The sequence below is a fragment of the Sycon ciliatum genome, chromosome 6 (genome assembly GCF_964019385.1).
Source record: "Sycon ciliatum chromosome 6, ocSycCili1.1, whole genome shotgun sequence".
Lineage (NCBI taxonomy): Eukaryota > Metazoa > Porifera > Calcarea > Leucosolenida > Sycettidae > Sycon > Sycon ciliatum.
The window spans coordinates 15937021-15951559 of record NC_088648.1 but is presented as its reverse complement, the minus strand read 5'-3'; the positions used below and the strand labels follow the sequence as shown (position 1 = coordinate 15951559).

General features: G+C 47.8%; 1 protein-coding gene across 3 annotated transcripts in view; it reads left to right on the top strand.

Moving 5' to 3' along the window:
* The window catches only part of LOC135819472 (macrophage mannose receptor 1-like), a 44426-nt gene extending 30753 nt beyond the window's left edge, over positions 1–13673 (top strand). For all 3 annotated transcript variants that reach the window (XM_065332687.1, XM_065332686.1, XM_065332685.1), the window contains 5 exons: positions 814–1185; positions 6474–6530; positions 8444–8812; positions 11325–12005; positions 12902–13673. In XM_065332687.1, the coding sequence (XP_065188759.1) occupies positions 814–1185; positions 6474–6530; positions 8444–8812; positions 11325–12005; positions 12902–13104 (1682 nt within the window). In that variant the 3' untranslated portion in view covers positions 13105–13673. The remainder of the gene's footprint in view (positions 1–813; positions 1186–6473; positions 6531–8443; positions 8813–11324; positions 12006–12901) is intronic.
* The last annotated feature ends 866 nt before the right edge of the window (positions 13674–14539 follow it).

Genomic DNA, 14539 nt, shown 5'->3' with positions numbered 1-14539 from the left:
AGTGATTGTTGGGAGTAGTGTGAATCTTGTTCAAATTGCACACGCCCAAGGTTGTGAATATCAAGACGGCTTTTGAATAGAGATGTTTGCACTGCAGAAAGTGAAAGTGAAATCCTATCGTTCTTCTGGATTCATAGCTGTACCTCCCTCCCCCCCCCCCCCCCCCCGCCCCCATCACTCTAACCACACCAGCTTCCTGACAAATACTTCACCTGGTGATTTTTAGAATGTAGGCAAGGCTTTGGGTTATGGTAATGTGAATACTGTAGAACGAGCAACTTTCACTGCGTGCAATTTTTGTGTTTTTTTATGAGCTTCACTGGTTCACGACGAGACACTTTTGCGATTCCACCTCTTCAGGTATATCTTATAATTATAGTCACAACAATGGAAAGAACAGTTTGCAGTGATTTTGTATTCGTGATTGTGAGATTGCCGCAAAAAACGGAGACATTAAAAATTGAATCTCTAGCAAAAGTTTCTCACTTAACAGTACTGTGCTGTGCACAGAACCCGTGCTCACCGCCATCGTTGTCGTCGACGTCATTATTGTCATTGTCGCCCAAGTCATTAATGTTGTCGTTGCCTTCATTGTTGTTGTTGTGTTCATGATTGTTCATGATATTATGCATACCTGATGTGGACAATTTGCCGAAGCGTTGTAAAAACAGATAGATAAAAGAGTTCGATATTGTTGCTGAGTGAATGGGAAAGAGCGATCTGCTCTGAAAACCACTTCCTATGAATGAAGCTGCGGGAGGCTTCACCACTGCTACTAAGCTCTTGATTGTCGTCGTTGTTGATTTTCTGCAGCTTGGAGCAAATGTGGAAACAAGTCCTATCTGTTCCAGGCGCATCTGAGGAAGAATTTCGCCGAGGCCGCAATACACTGCAGAACGCACTACGAGGGTGCGAAGATCGCCATGCCACGCACCGAAGCGGAGCATGGCTGTCTGTACCGCTCGAAACCGCTCACCACAATCTGGCTGGGCATATACAGGGTGGGTGACACTTGGCTGGAGTTCGAGACGAAAAACAGACCAGGGACCTTCTTTTGGAAACAGCACGAGCCCAGGCAAGGCCATTGCGCCACAATGTGGTACGATGCCGATCATGCAAATGGGAAAGACTGGGATGCCACCGAGGCCTGTGGCGATCGGGTGAATTTTGTGTGCGAGAAAGAAGGTAGGGTCTCCAATGACGATGTGCACGTGGCTGCTCCCTGCAGCCAAGCCCTTGATGATACCGGGGTGCATCTTATTATCAGTGTTACTGTGGATTTCTGAATTTCTTGCTGAGAGGGGTGGCTTGCAACCTCGATATGGCTTGTTCCAGGCATGCTTTGGAGCCATCTCCTGTTGAAGTAGTGGCGGGGATCTGCCCTGCAACTGCTACAACAAAAAAAATAATTCGATCTGAGAAAGGGTGAGACCGCGAATTTCGGTTGAATATTGAGTATTTCAAGCCTTTTCATGACGAAGATGGAGTTCTTTTTGGAGATGGACGTCGCGGCAAAGGATGGTGTCCGGCTCCTGGCGTCTGGTGAAGCCAGGGATCATTTGTCCAGTCAGGTCGGCAGCCTAACCGTCGGTAAGCTTGTGTTTGGATCCCGTTCTGCTCGATGTGGTAGATCACAAACAATTTGATATCGCACAAATTGATCTCAGCATCGTGCGTACGGTATTATTCAGAAAATCCCAAAGTGTCTCTGTGTGGCCGTCCTATGCCACGAGAAACTCCAATCAGGCTCCTATGTCCTCTGCCTTCATGGTTGAATGTCCACGTTGTTGTAACTTACACTTAGTTACTGCATGCTTGTGGCACACGACAGTCACAAGCAACACGAGGAGTAATTATGGTTGGTAGTTATCATTACGAAGGTAAACAAGAGAATGGCCCGAGCATGCCCAGAGCAACCAGGTAAGGGCCAGCAGCCAAGATGAGAGAATACCGTAGACATGCGCGAATGGAGATAATGTCGTACGAAGAAGCAGCGAGAGAGAAGCATGCAGCGACGGCATGTAAATGCAGGCTATAACAATCCTTCCCCCTTAAGAAAAATAAAGAAAATAAATAAATAAAAAAAATAAAAAATAAAAATAACTAATAATAATAATGTGAGAAAAATAAAATAACTAATATTAATAATAATGTGAGCGCTGCAGTGGCAAACAACTCACAAATCCAATCGGTCTGGAGCACGTCTAGTTCTGACAGGGTAGCGGGAGGCAGAAGTGATAGCAGGCTCAGCAGATAATGCAGGGACCGCAACATGGTCAGCTACGGTGTCTGGACTTGTAGGGGAAAACACAGCAGGCATTTCAGCCGTAGTTTCGGCAGATGCATGAGACACCTCGGGTGTAGCATGAGCAGGTACAACCGGGCTAACAGGCACAGAAGCAGCAGACGGAGACAGAGAACATGACGCAGGTGGATTAGTAGGAGCGGGCAAACAAGTACTAGATTCAGAATCTTCAGTGGGGGGTGTGCTAGTTTCAGCAAGGCAGGTAGGCATACGGGCGCGAAGGTGATCAATATGAACTTGGCGCAACATACCACACACAGACACGAGATAGGTAATCGGGCCTAGCCGCTTCTCAACAGTACCTTCCAACCACTTGGGCTTACTGCCCGGCCTGGCGTTGTGGACCCATACAGCCTGGGTAGAGTCAAACTGCTTTCGGGCATCAGTCGAGAGCTGATGCTGTTGCTGCATGGCAGAGGCAAAGCTGGGTTGCAGCAGGGATAAGCATGTAGTGGGAGCCTTCTTGAACAAAAGGTTAGAAGGGGATTGTTTTGTACAAGTGTGTGGTGTATTTCTGTAAGAAAATAGAAAACGAGACAATTGTACAGACACAGAACGATTGGACGGCCGAGTTTTAAGGCATTTCTTGAGCTCTTGCACAATACGTTCGCACTGGCCGTTGCTGGCGGGGTGATAAGGGGTGTTCTGTGATGTTGAATAGCGTTCTCTTGACAGAACTGAGCAAATTCGTGTGATACAAATTGAGGACCATTATCCGTAACGATAACTCTAGGAATGCCAAATACACTGATGAATCGCAAAAGGCAATCAATGGTCTTGGATGCTGGTGCAGAGTGACCAAGCTCAAAAACATCAATCCATTTAGAATATGCATCAACAAGAACAAGATAGTACAGAGAATTATATTCAGCATAATCCAAATGGATTCTCTCAAAAGCAGAATTGGGATATGCCCAATGATGAGTCGGTTCAGAAGCAGGTAAGCGGGCATTGCGCTGACAAATATCGCAATCCGAAGCTAGCTTGACTATGTCCTCATCCAAACCAGGCCACCAAAAGATGCCACGTGCTACACTTTTCATACGGGAGACACCTGAGTGTGATACATGCAGTTCTTGCAGTAGCTGACGGCGAAATTGTACAGGGATGATAACACGAGCACCCCACATCAAACAGCCATGCTCAATTGATAAATCCTGTCTGATTCTCTGGAAAGGGACTAACCTGTCAGAGACGGAAGACGGCCATCCATGTTGGGCATATGACATAGCCAGGGAAATCTCACCATCGAGCTTGCTTGCCTTTGCAACATCTGCAGCTTGAATGGGTATTAACTCACATGGATCAAAAGAATGGCTAAATACTGCATGCACAACAGCACGTTCTTCAGAAGCAGACAGAGGCAATGGTAATCGAGAGAGACAATCGGCAATAACATTATCTTTGCCAGCCAAGTGTTCAATCGTGTAATCATATTCAGCCAAGATGACGGCCCAGCGCTGTAGACGGGACGCAGATGTCTTGCTGAGGGATTCATGCGGTCCGAAGATCTTGACCAATGGCTTATGATCCGTTCGAAGGATGAATCGTCGGCCATACAGATACTGGTGAAGGCGACGAACAGCAAAGACAATCGCAAGAGCTTCGCGCTCTATTTGACTGTAGTGATTCTCGGCTTGTGACAGTGCTCGTGACACATACACGATAGGACGGATAGATTGGTCAGGCATGATATGCACGAGGGCAGCCCCGATACCTGTAGGTGACGCGTCACACTCCAGCACCAGTGGGAGCGTAGGGTCGTAGTGAGCCATGACCGGAGTAGTGGCAAGGAACTGCTTGACTTTGCAGAACGCGGTTTCACAATCGTCAGACCACACAAATGGAGCATCTTTCTTCATGAGAGAATTGAGAGGGCTTAGCAGTGTGGAGCAGTTGGGGATGAACCTCCCGAAGAAGTTAACAAGGCCCAGGAAAGAACGTAGAGCAGAAACATCAGTTGGCCTAGGGGCATTCATGATTGCAAGAACCTTATCGTTCGTGGGTTGTATGCCTTGCTGACTAACAGTGAAGCCAAGGTAACTAACCTGCTGCTGAGAGACGGCGCATTTCTCGCGGCTCAAACGAAGGCCTGCTTGTTGAAAGCGCTGTAGAACGGTACGGAGACGGTCATCATGCTCTTGTTGTGACTTGCCGGAAATCAAGATATCGTCGAAGTAGATGACGACACCAGGAATACCACGTAAGATCTGTTCGATGGTCTTCTGGAAAATAGACGGAGCAGAACTGACACCGAAAGGCAATCGAGTAAACGCAAACAATCCCTTGTGCGTGGAGATAACACAATAAGACTGGCTTTGTTCATCCAAAGGTAACTGAGCATAAGCCTGACTAAGATCTAGCTTTGAGAAGACCGATCCCCCAGACAATTCAGACAACAGGTCGGTAGGATTCGGAATCGGGTGCTGGTTAGGTTCTATGTGCTTGTTAATTGTAACCTTGAAATCAGCACATAGACGGATAGAGTTGTTCTTCTTACGCACCGTGACAATAGGGGAAGCCCAGTCTTCATGGTCAACAGGTTTGATAACCCCTTCAGTCTGCAATCTCGTCAATTCAGCCTCGACCTTGGATTTCAATGCATAGGGCACAGGTCTTGCGCTGAAACTCCTTGGGGCAGGGGAACCTTGCAAATGAATAGTTGCTGTATGACCCTTGATAGTTCCCAAACCCTCTTGGAATACCGAGTGTGTGAGTGTTTGTGTGTGTGTGTGTGTGTGTGTGTGTGTGTGTGTGTGTGTGTGTGTGTGTGTGTGTGTGCGTGTGTGTGTGTGCGTGTGTGAGTGTGTGAGTGTGTGGGTGTGTGGGTGTGTGGATGTGTGGGTAGATCTGCAAAGCTTCGATTTCTCTCTCTTGTCTTCTCTCTTCCTGTCGGTGTCTCCCACTTCTGGACCGGCATGGCCCATGCTTCATCAGGGGCGTAGCAGCCGCTCCGGCCGGTCCGGCTTTGGCCGGACCACTTTTTTCGCCCGACCACGACCACCATAGCAAAGCAATGCCAAAAGTGCCCAGAATGCAGGATTTTGCACCCTAATTTCAAAAACATTCCGGGGGGAGAGCCCCCCCCCCCCGACCCCCTGGCCGGACCACCGCCAACGGCGGTGCTACGCGCCCGTTCATGCATACTTGTTCCTGTTGTTGTGATATGTAAGCACATGTACGTTTCTACTGTGTCCTGCAACTACTCCGGCTTTGGCCGTGACCACGATTTGTCTCCCCATTTTCTCCTTTATCCTTTCTTTTCTCCTTTTGCTAAAAAGCTTTCTTCTCACCGTGACCACGATTTGTTCTTCTTCTTTTTCTTCTTTTCTCCTTCATTTCTTTTTTTCTTTCCTTCTTTTCTCTTCTTCCTTTGCTGAGAGCCTTCTGTTCCCATATTTTCTTTTCATCTGTGTCTGCTGCCGAGTTTCCCATGCCTGGGTTACTTGGACTTCATTCACGGCCTTGTCATTGGACATGTTCAGTCCGTTCGGTTTGCGAATTCAAATAAACACAACCAATCTTTCCAATTTTCACCCTCCATCCATTCAGGTGCGTAGCACTGCAGTTGGGGGTGGTGCGGCTGGAGGGGGGTCCGGGGCGGCCCCGGGAAAATTTTGAAATTTAATAGGGTGTAAAATCCTGCATTCTGGGCACTTTTGGCATTTTGTTAAAAAAAAGTGGTCCGGCCAAAGCCGGACCGGCTGCTACATCCCTGACAATGTACTCTCCCCTCCCCGACCCCTGTGTCTACTCCTTCCCATTTCCCCGATCCCTTTTGTCTACTCTTCCCCACTTTCTGGTGCACTGAAGTGTCGCTGAAGCCGACACCTCAGGTCAGCGGACATACTCCAGTTTCACCACCAAAGCCATCTCTATGATGCAGTATTCTGTTTTTGAGGTTCGTGGTTTCTCATAAAAAACGCAAAAAACAAACAAAACAGTGACAGTGTGTGTGTGTGTGTGTGTGTGTGTGTGTGTGTGTGTGTGTGTGTGTGTGTGTGTGTGTGAACATTTTGCCGGGCGGGTGACTTGAAGCGTCACTCCCCATATTGCTCAGCTTGCACTCTATCATTGCACTAGTGATGGGCGTCCAAGGTCCAAGGTGTGTGTGTGTGTTTTTGACCTCTGTCTGTTTGTTTCCCTTCTTCCGCACACGAATGCACAGTACCACCAACAAATACAAGCAAGGAACAGACGACAGTTGTGACTGGCCCTCAACCAAGTAAGCCGGCAGATAAGCTTGTTGTGAAATGATGTGTTGTTTTCCTGTGTGATGGCATTCCCCAAACTGTCTCGTCTAGTCGCTTGCATGTGTGATATGAGCATGCGCGATTTTGTAGTCGAGAGTCCTTTTGTCAGTCTTCTTGTTCGTGCCTTTGAGTATTGTCTCCATTTCCGTCTTGTCAATATAAATAATGTAAAACAAACAAGTCTTGTCCTTTGTGTCCTGCGTCCCGGGGAACGGAATGGCTGAGATTCCGTTACAACGTGGTGCCGAAACCCGGGACGCAGAGGATGAGTAAGTTTGTCATGAGTCTGTTCGTCGTCGTCAACAAATAATAGTAAGCGGGGGGATGGAGGTGATCAGGAGAGATGAGGAGCTGGTGGAAGCGGAAGACGACGCGGAGAGGAGGCAGAGAAGGTGGTGGACCGGCAGAAGCTGGGGACTGGAGCCTGGGACGGCAGGTACCGCATGGAGCGTGTGGCCGTGGCTCGCCAGAGGCCAGTGGATGAGTTTGGCATCACCGACTGTGTGTCGTCCTTTGTTGTTCGTCTTGTTGTTGTCTTGCTCGCTTAATTGTCTGATCATGTTTCTCTCGCTGTTCAGTTCGTTGCTGTGTTGTTGAGTTTGGTTGTCGGTATGTTGCTCTTCTCGTCGTTCTGTTGTTCTGCATTAATTTGCGTTATAGATTTATTTTGCGCTGCTGCGCGCATATTGTTTTTGTTGGAGCTTTGGCTCTCGTGTTTCGGTTATCCTTGTGTGCCTGAGTTTAGAGCGTCGGCTCTAGGTTTTTGTTTGGCCCTGTTTCATGGCCCGGATATTATTTTAGAGCGTCGGCTCTAGGTTGATGGTTGGTTTCCGTTTTTCTGTTCTGCTGTGGTTCCTTTTGCTGTTGTGCATGTGGAACGTGGTGTTGGTTTATTATTTTGTGGAATGTCATCAAGGGGGCAGGTGTTGTGAAATGATGTGTTGTTTTCCTGTGTGATGGCATTCCCCAAACGTTCTCGTCTAGTCACTTGCATGTGTGATATGAGCATGCGCGATTTTGTAGTCGAGAATCCTTTTGTCAGTCTTCTTGTTCGTCCCTTTGAGTGTTGTCTCCATTTCCGTCTTGTCAATATAAATAATGTAAAACAAACAAGTCTTGTCCTTTGTGTCCTGCGTCCCGGGGAACGGAATGGCTGTGATTCCGTTACAAGCTGATTGTCGTTTCAAGCAGTACATGGGTTAGCATTAACAAGACCTGCCTAAGGGGTGACATTTCAAATTGATTTTTCTGGAAATCCCTCATGCTTACCAATCTCAGTTTTGCACGAGTAATGTTCTATTTTGTTCTCTATAAACCATTGGTATGCGTACCCCCCCCCCCCCCTCCCAGAATGTGCAACGCCTGATCCAGCTCTGCACAGGGTCTTGGTCAAGCGTAGCCGGATCTTTGCGTCATAATATCGTACACATCTGAGGGAAACCCGGGGAGTTGCGGGGACTCTCAGAACAAAAAAAACGGTTCCCTGCCTCGAGACCGGCCTTGCGCTGGTGTGGCGTGCACGCATGACATTAGAAGATCCAACTACACTTGACCAAGACCCTATGCAGAGCTGGATCAGGCGTTGCACACTCTGGGGGGGGGGGGGGGGGTTATTTGCTTACATGTATGGTCAAAGCTCTGCAGACTGTGAAGCACGCAACTCCTCGGCAGTAGCTCCAGGGGACTCGTGGAAAACAGCACGGGGAAGCTGGTTTTATTTCTGAAATCTGAATGTTTTGTGTGTGCATGTGTGTGCATGCATGTGTGCATGCATGTGTGCACGTGTGTTTTGTGTGTGTGTGTGTGTGTGTGTGTGTGTGTGTGTGTGTGTGTGTGTGTGTGTGTGTGTGTGTGTGCACGCATGTTTTGTTTTCCATTTCGACAGTTTGGTCAGGATGCAGGAATGCATCCTACGAATATGTGTACGTAAATGCTACAAAGACGTTCGTGGATGCTGCCGAATACTGCAGAAACAGATTTCCAGGCGGTCAGCTGGCCACTCCAGCTAACAAGACTGAAGAGAACTGTGCATCCCTGTCACAGTCCAGTGCGACCATCTGGCTAGGTATACATGAAGTCAGTGGACTGTTCTTTAACTTTGTGACTGGAACTCGAATTGACTACGCAAACTGGGAGGCCGGTGAGCCCAACAATGGAAAGTGCGTTGCTATGATGCCCTCTTCAGGTGCTACCGGGCAGAAGTGGAAGGCTACTTGGTGCATGCAGCTCCACACTTTTGTGTGCCAACGGCCAGGTAAGAATGAGCTTGCAAGCCATCAAAGTCGTAGTTGCAGGGCCGTAGCTGCTCCCCTTTGGGGGGGGGGGGGGGGGGGGGGGGGGAGGCACGGCCGCATATGTGTAGGATTGCCGGTGCGTGTCGTTCATAGTCATTATGTGCATGCTGAACCTAGGTCGGATTTTAGGAGGGGGGGGGGGTGCATGTGCCCCCCCCTGCTCCATGCAGGATAGGTACACCTGATAGTTGGACTACACACTCCTTGGAGGTTTGTTCGTTCAGGTCCAAAACTGTAGGGGCTCTGGCTCTACCGGAAGTACACTGTGCTGCAAAGCAATGTATTGCTTTCGTGTGTGATGACATTCCCTGAAATATCTCTTGCCTCGCGTCCACATTGGATGTTCTCGTCACATTGTGCGGAGAGCAAACTGCATTGCAGCTAAAAGAAGCAAACTGTCACAAAACGAAGAGGGGCCAATGCCGCGCTTCAACATGATTTACCACGCTTTCTACATATCCTCTCTGACTTCATATCGAGGAGGAATTTGTTTGCTGTAAGCCCGACGAACTTACTTATGCAAGCGATTTAGTCATTTTCATGCTTTCACGCGGAATATTTCTTTGAGTTCACAGCGAGGTTTTTTTCCAGGCAGCTAATACAGTAAAACAGCAAAGTTGCCGTGTGATCGCCAGGATTGCTTATAGGCGATTCAGACTACGGCCAAAATCACGTCTGAACTTGAATTTCCATGGTGATGCAGTCGTGTTTCAATTTTTTTACGTACACTCGCTGATGAAACCCGTCGGAGTCGTAGAAACGTGGTCACAGTTGGCCGTAGTCTGAATCGCATGTAACTTATTTTGAAAGGCACTGCAGGGCAATGTTGGCCAGTATCTGCACAAATAGCACTGACCGTGAAAGCAGATATAGATGCCGGTATCGACCTAGCACGTGGTTAACAATGCACTCATTGTGTTACAGTCAGACCTCGCGTATCCTTTCCTTTTTTTATCCGGATCCCTCGCCATCTGGAAGAAGATCGTTGGTTACCGATTTACAGCACATGTCATGCATACACACAGAAGGTGTGTTCGGTTGTCCGGTTCCTTCGCCTATCCGGATATTTTTGTGGAAAACGGATGTGTGCGGTTATCACCCAAAAATTTCATATGGCATTCAATTGACCGTAACTTTGGTGTCTCTCAATGGATTTGAGTGAATTTTTCACCAGACACTCCTGCCACTATGCTGGCCCTCTGGACATGATTGAAAGGTTCTTGCGCCTCACTGACAGGCTTTCCAGGCCGGAAAACTCAAAATTCCGGTATAGTGCAACGGTGTGCGAGCCACCCAGGAGCCAAACAAATGCATTTACAATTTTTTCACATTTTCTTGCCCATTCTGTCCGTGCGCAGGATCCAAACATAAAATAAGTCCACAAGCAGCCGTGGGTGGTGGGATAGGGCCCCTCAACGTGGCCCTGGAATCTGTCACAATGGCACGAGCGGGCGTTCTCTCACAGACTCCCACAGACCCAAGTCAATTTTTGAATTTTTTTAGGTTTAGCACGTGCTACGAGGTCGTACCTTTGATACAACATCCAGTGCTGGGACCTCCACAGCAAGCCATTTCCACAGGGCTGCACACCAAATCCAGGATACCCTAAAAAATCGGCAAAGACTACGTGACTACGTCTCACGTTCCACTACTGCCTAGTACTGAATCCTACCTGACTTCTTGACACGACTCAAACTTGCCAAAGTCACTAAATCAACGTCAACTACAATAATCCAGCCACATATCTGCAACGTCACGAGGGTGCTGGCAAAAGTCCTGCTGCACGGCTAAAAAAAACCTGATTTTTGGACTTGCACAGTTTCGCGTGTTTCCATGATACGACAAGTTGCGTACAGTCTGCTCAGACTCAAATACAGTGCTGCCAAAAAACGACAGCGTGCAACAAAAAAAATCTTTCCTTGCAAGGGCACATTTTCGGCCATAACTCTTGAACGGTTGGTCAGATCGAGACAAAATGTTCAGAGATTTTGCAGCTATTCATACTCTTTCAACTGATGTAGCACTCGGTATGAATTTACAAATTCGATATTTTGGGGAAATTTGGGTGATATGCCAGCGAGGTCTGACTGTACATGCGTGCAATTTGACCTCTTGACCTTCCAAGTTTCTTTCCCAGTGGGCACTGGAAAAAGCACTTGGAAGGTCAGAAGGTCAAACAGTGTGGTGTATAGTGTTACTGAGTAGCTACGTACAGTCAACTTTGTGTATAACGACACTCGGCGGGCCATCAGAAAAGTGTCCTTATTCGCGAAGCGTCCTTGTACCCGAAGTCTCATTGTAATTATGTATTACAGTTAGATGGAACTTTACTCTGGGCATGGAAATTCTGTCGTTATTCGCGAATTGTCGTTATATCCGCAGTCGTTATCAGCGAAGTTGACTGTAGATGTGATCATTCATGGATGGTTGACTCTAGTACATTGTCTCTTTGTGTTCTAATAATGTAAACAGCAAATTCCAGTGCACCGTCTTCGCTATCGTCACAATCACCAACACAACTGCCGAGTGCATCATCTGAATCATCCCTGTCGTCATCGTCATCATCAACATCATCACCGCCATCGTCAGCATCAACACCGATGTCGTCATCGTCATCATCAACATCATCACCGCCATCGTCAGCATCGCCACCGATGTCGTCATCGTCATCATCAACATCATCACCGCCATCGTCAGCATCACCACCGATGTCGTCATCGTCATCATCAACATCATCACCGCCATCGTCAGCATCACCACCGATGTCGTCATCGTCATCATCAACATCATCACCGCCATCGTCAGCATCACCGCCGATGTCGTCATCGTCATCATCAACATCATCACCGCCATCGTCAGCATCAACACCGATGTCGTCATCGTCATCATCAACATCATCGCAGCCATCGTCAACATCACCGCCGATGTCGTCATCGTCATCATCAACATCATCGCAGCCATCGTCAACATCACCGCCGATGTCGTCATTGTCGTCGCCGTCAGCACTAACACCACCAATGTCGTTGTCGTCAGCATCACCACCGATGACATCATCGTCATCGTCATCTCCACCGTTGCCTTCAAGTTCTGAACCTTCCTCAGCGGGTGGAATAGACATCACACCGACTAAGGATACAACCTCGCCTGTAACCAGTGAGTATGTGTAGTGATTGGTGCGTAAGCAGAGTGTGATAAATGGCGTCGTTGAAATAGCTAAATTATCAGCCGAATGCACTTTGAATTTGAGTTAGTGGGAGGTGTGCATGGAAGATGGCGGTCACCTATCTGCGGGAAAACCTGTCCTACATGTATATTTGGCAGGTAAAACCAGCTCCAGTATATTGTAAGTATACCTCGCACAGTTCATGACCTTGTATGCTTATGCGGAGCTGGTATCAGATTCAAGTGTGTGTACGCTTTTAGCATGCGTACCCGGGCAAAACCTGTTGACAGGAAAATGACGAGGGCATTTGATCAGTCACAAACGACAATATTTTTTACATCCATATAAGGTTTTGCCACCAGTCAGCCACCACTGAATCCTGCCAAATATGGACAATGATGCTAGCTTGTCTTCTTTCTATGTATTATGGGTGAAATGTGTATCTATCATATAACTGCTGAGCATCCTGGTGTGCCTGCTGGAGCCGTTTCCGTCGTTGGTCAGCTCATCGCCGGGCCAAATTTGTTGGCCATGGCAGCAGCACCGTGTGTATTTACTGCCGAGGAGGTCACGTGCATACAACATGCTGTGAACCAGGAAGGTTCGTGCCGGTTTTAGTTCAAGATTTGCTAGCACAGCCCAATTTGCAGTTGGAAAGTTTACGTTTGTGATCAGTGTAAACTTCATTCGGATTTTTTCTGCCCCCTATGTTTTGGGGTTTATTTTGGGGTTTCACACCCAGGGCAAAAACAAAGAAAGATGTGTGATCGTGAAGGTCTAACGTTTCCAGTATCTCTGTCACCAACACACTTACATACTCTGTGCAGCTTTCTTATCTTCACTTGCTGCCATCACATGTGCGCCTTCTCTCTTGTGCTTGATGTAGACTCAAAGAAGACAGCGACATCAGCCAAGACGAAGTTCATAGTCCTCGGTGTTGTGCTGGTTATCATTGCTGGTGCAATTCTGGTACTTTTGCTCGTGGCTAAATCGGAGTGGGCCAAGCGTTTGCGCGCCTCCTGGAAGAACATAAAACGCCTCGACGAAGTCAGCTTGGGTGATCTTTCTCAAGCCTCAGCAAGACCTTGACTTTGTGTGCCTGTGTTTATATGTGTGGTTGTGTGCGTGTGCGTGTGTGTGTGTGTGTGTGTGTGTGTGTGTGCGTGTGTGTGTGTGTGTGTGTGTGTGTGTGCACGTGTGTTCTCGCATCTCTTATTCCTGTGGTTTGTTATGCATTCCACCGCAGCACCCATTCTACTTATCCGTTTCCGTTTCGTGTCAATTTTCGCCCAAAGGCCACTGCCTAACGGGTACATTTCTTCCCCCCCCCCATTCTACCGGGAATGTGTTGACTGCAGCCAGTCATTATTCCTGCTCAGCCACGCTTGTCAAGCATTTTGTAGAATTACTACATGAACAGTCCTCTGCATGCCAGTACGTACGCACATGTATATAGTATTCCACGCCAATCACGTATCACCCTGTCAAGTGTGCCCATTCTGTTTATACCCCCCCCCCTTCGTTAGTAATTTAAACTAATTTTGACGAAGAAGTGCTGGAAAAATTGAGCTTTCCCATCCGCTTACCTACTGCAGTATCTCGACTACCATGCACCATGAGAAGGCAAATATTAACTCAGTCAAATCTCGCTCACAACGATCCAAATATCCCGGTCCAAGAGAAACCTCTCACCTGTCAGTAGAAACAATCCAATTTCAAATCTGCATGTTTCTGAACTAGCAAGGTGACAGAGAGAGAGACAGAGACAGAGAGAGAGCGAGAGAGAGGGAGAGAGAGCGAGAGAGAGAGCGAGAGAGAGAGAGAGAGAGAGAGAGAGAGAGAGAGAGAGAGAGAGAGAGAGAGAGAGAGAGAGAGAGAGAGGGGGGGGGAGAGATAGAGATAGAGAGAGATAGAGAGATAGAGAGGTAGAGAGATAGAGAGAAAGATAGAAAGATAGAGAGGGGGGGGGGGAGGGGGAGGAGAGTAATGATTACAGGCGAGTAAACCTCGTGGCTACACTATTAAAAGCCAGAAACGTACCGTTAATACTATCTTTCAGGTTTCTTCCTTCTCACCTTGTTTCCTCTCTTGCACGCACGGTACAGTCAACATCAACATCGTGAATTTATGGCCACAACTCGTGGATAGCGAATACAATCTCCCGACCTAGTGACCATTGCTGTGATAATATCACACCAACCATTTTTAACTGCATACACTTGTATTTTCAAACTCACGAATATCTAAACTCGCGCCATCTTTTCTCATGCTCAATTGAGGGTCGCTAATCTACTGGATATCCTCAAGGCGGCCGCATCGTATACGCGTACAGTCATGAGGTTTACATCAACTGATCGCAGCGGTGCACGATACACATGTAGACATGTAGGTGATTAGTATTGGTCGTGATTGCCTACCGTTGCAACTATACAGCCGAGTTCACTGCCGTCTTGCATGATTTGGCACTTGTCTTGACTAACTCACGACTGCCATCCAGAGCACACCTGAAGACCGAAGTCCATTG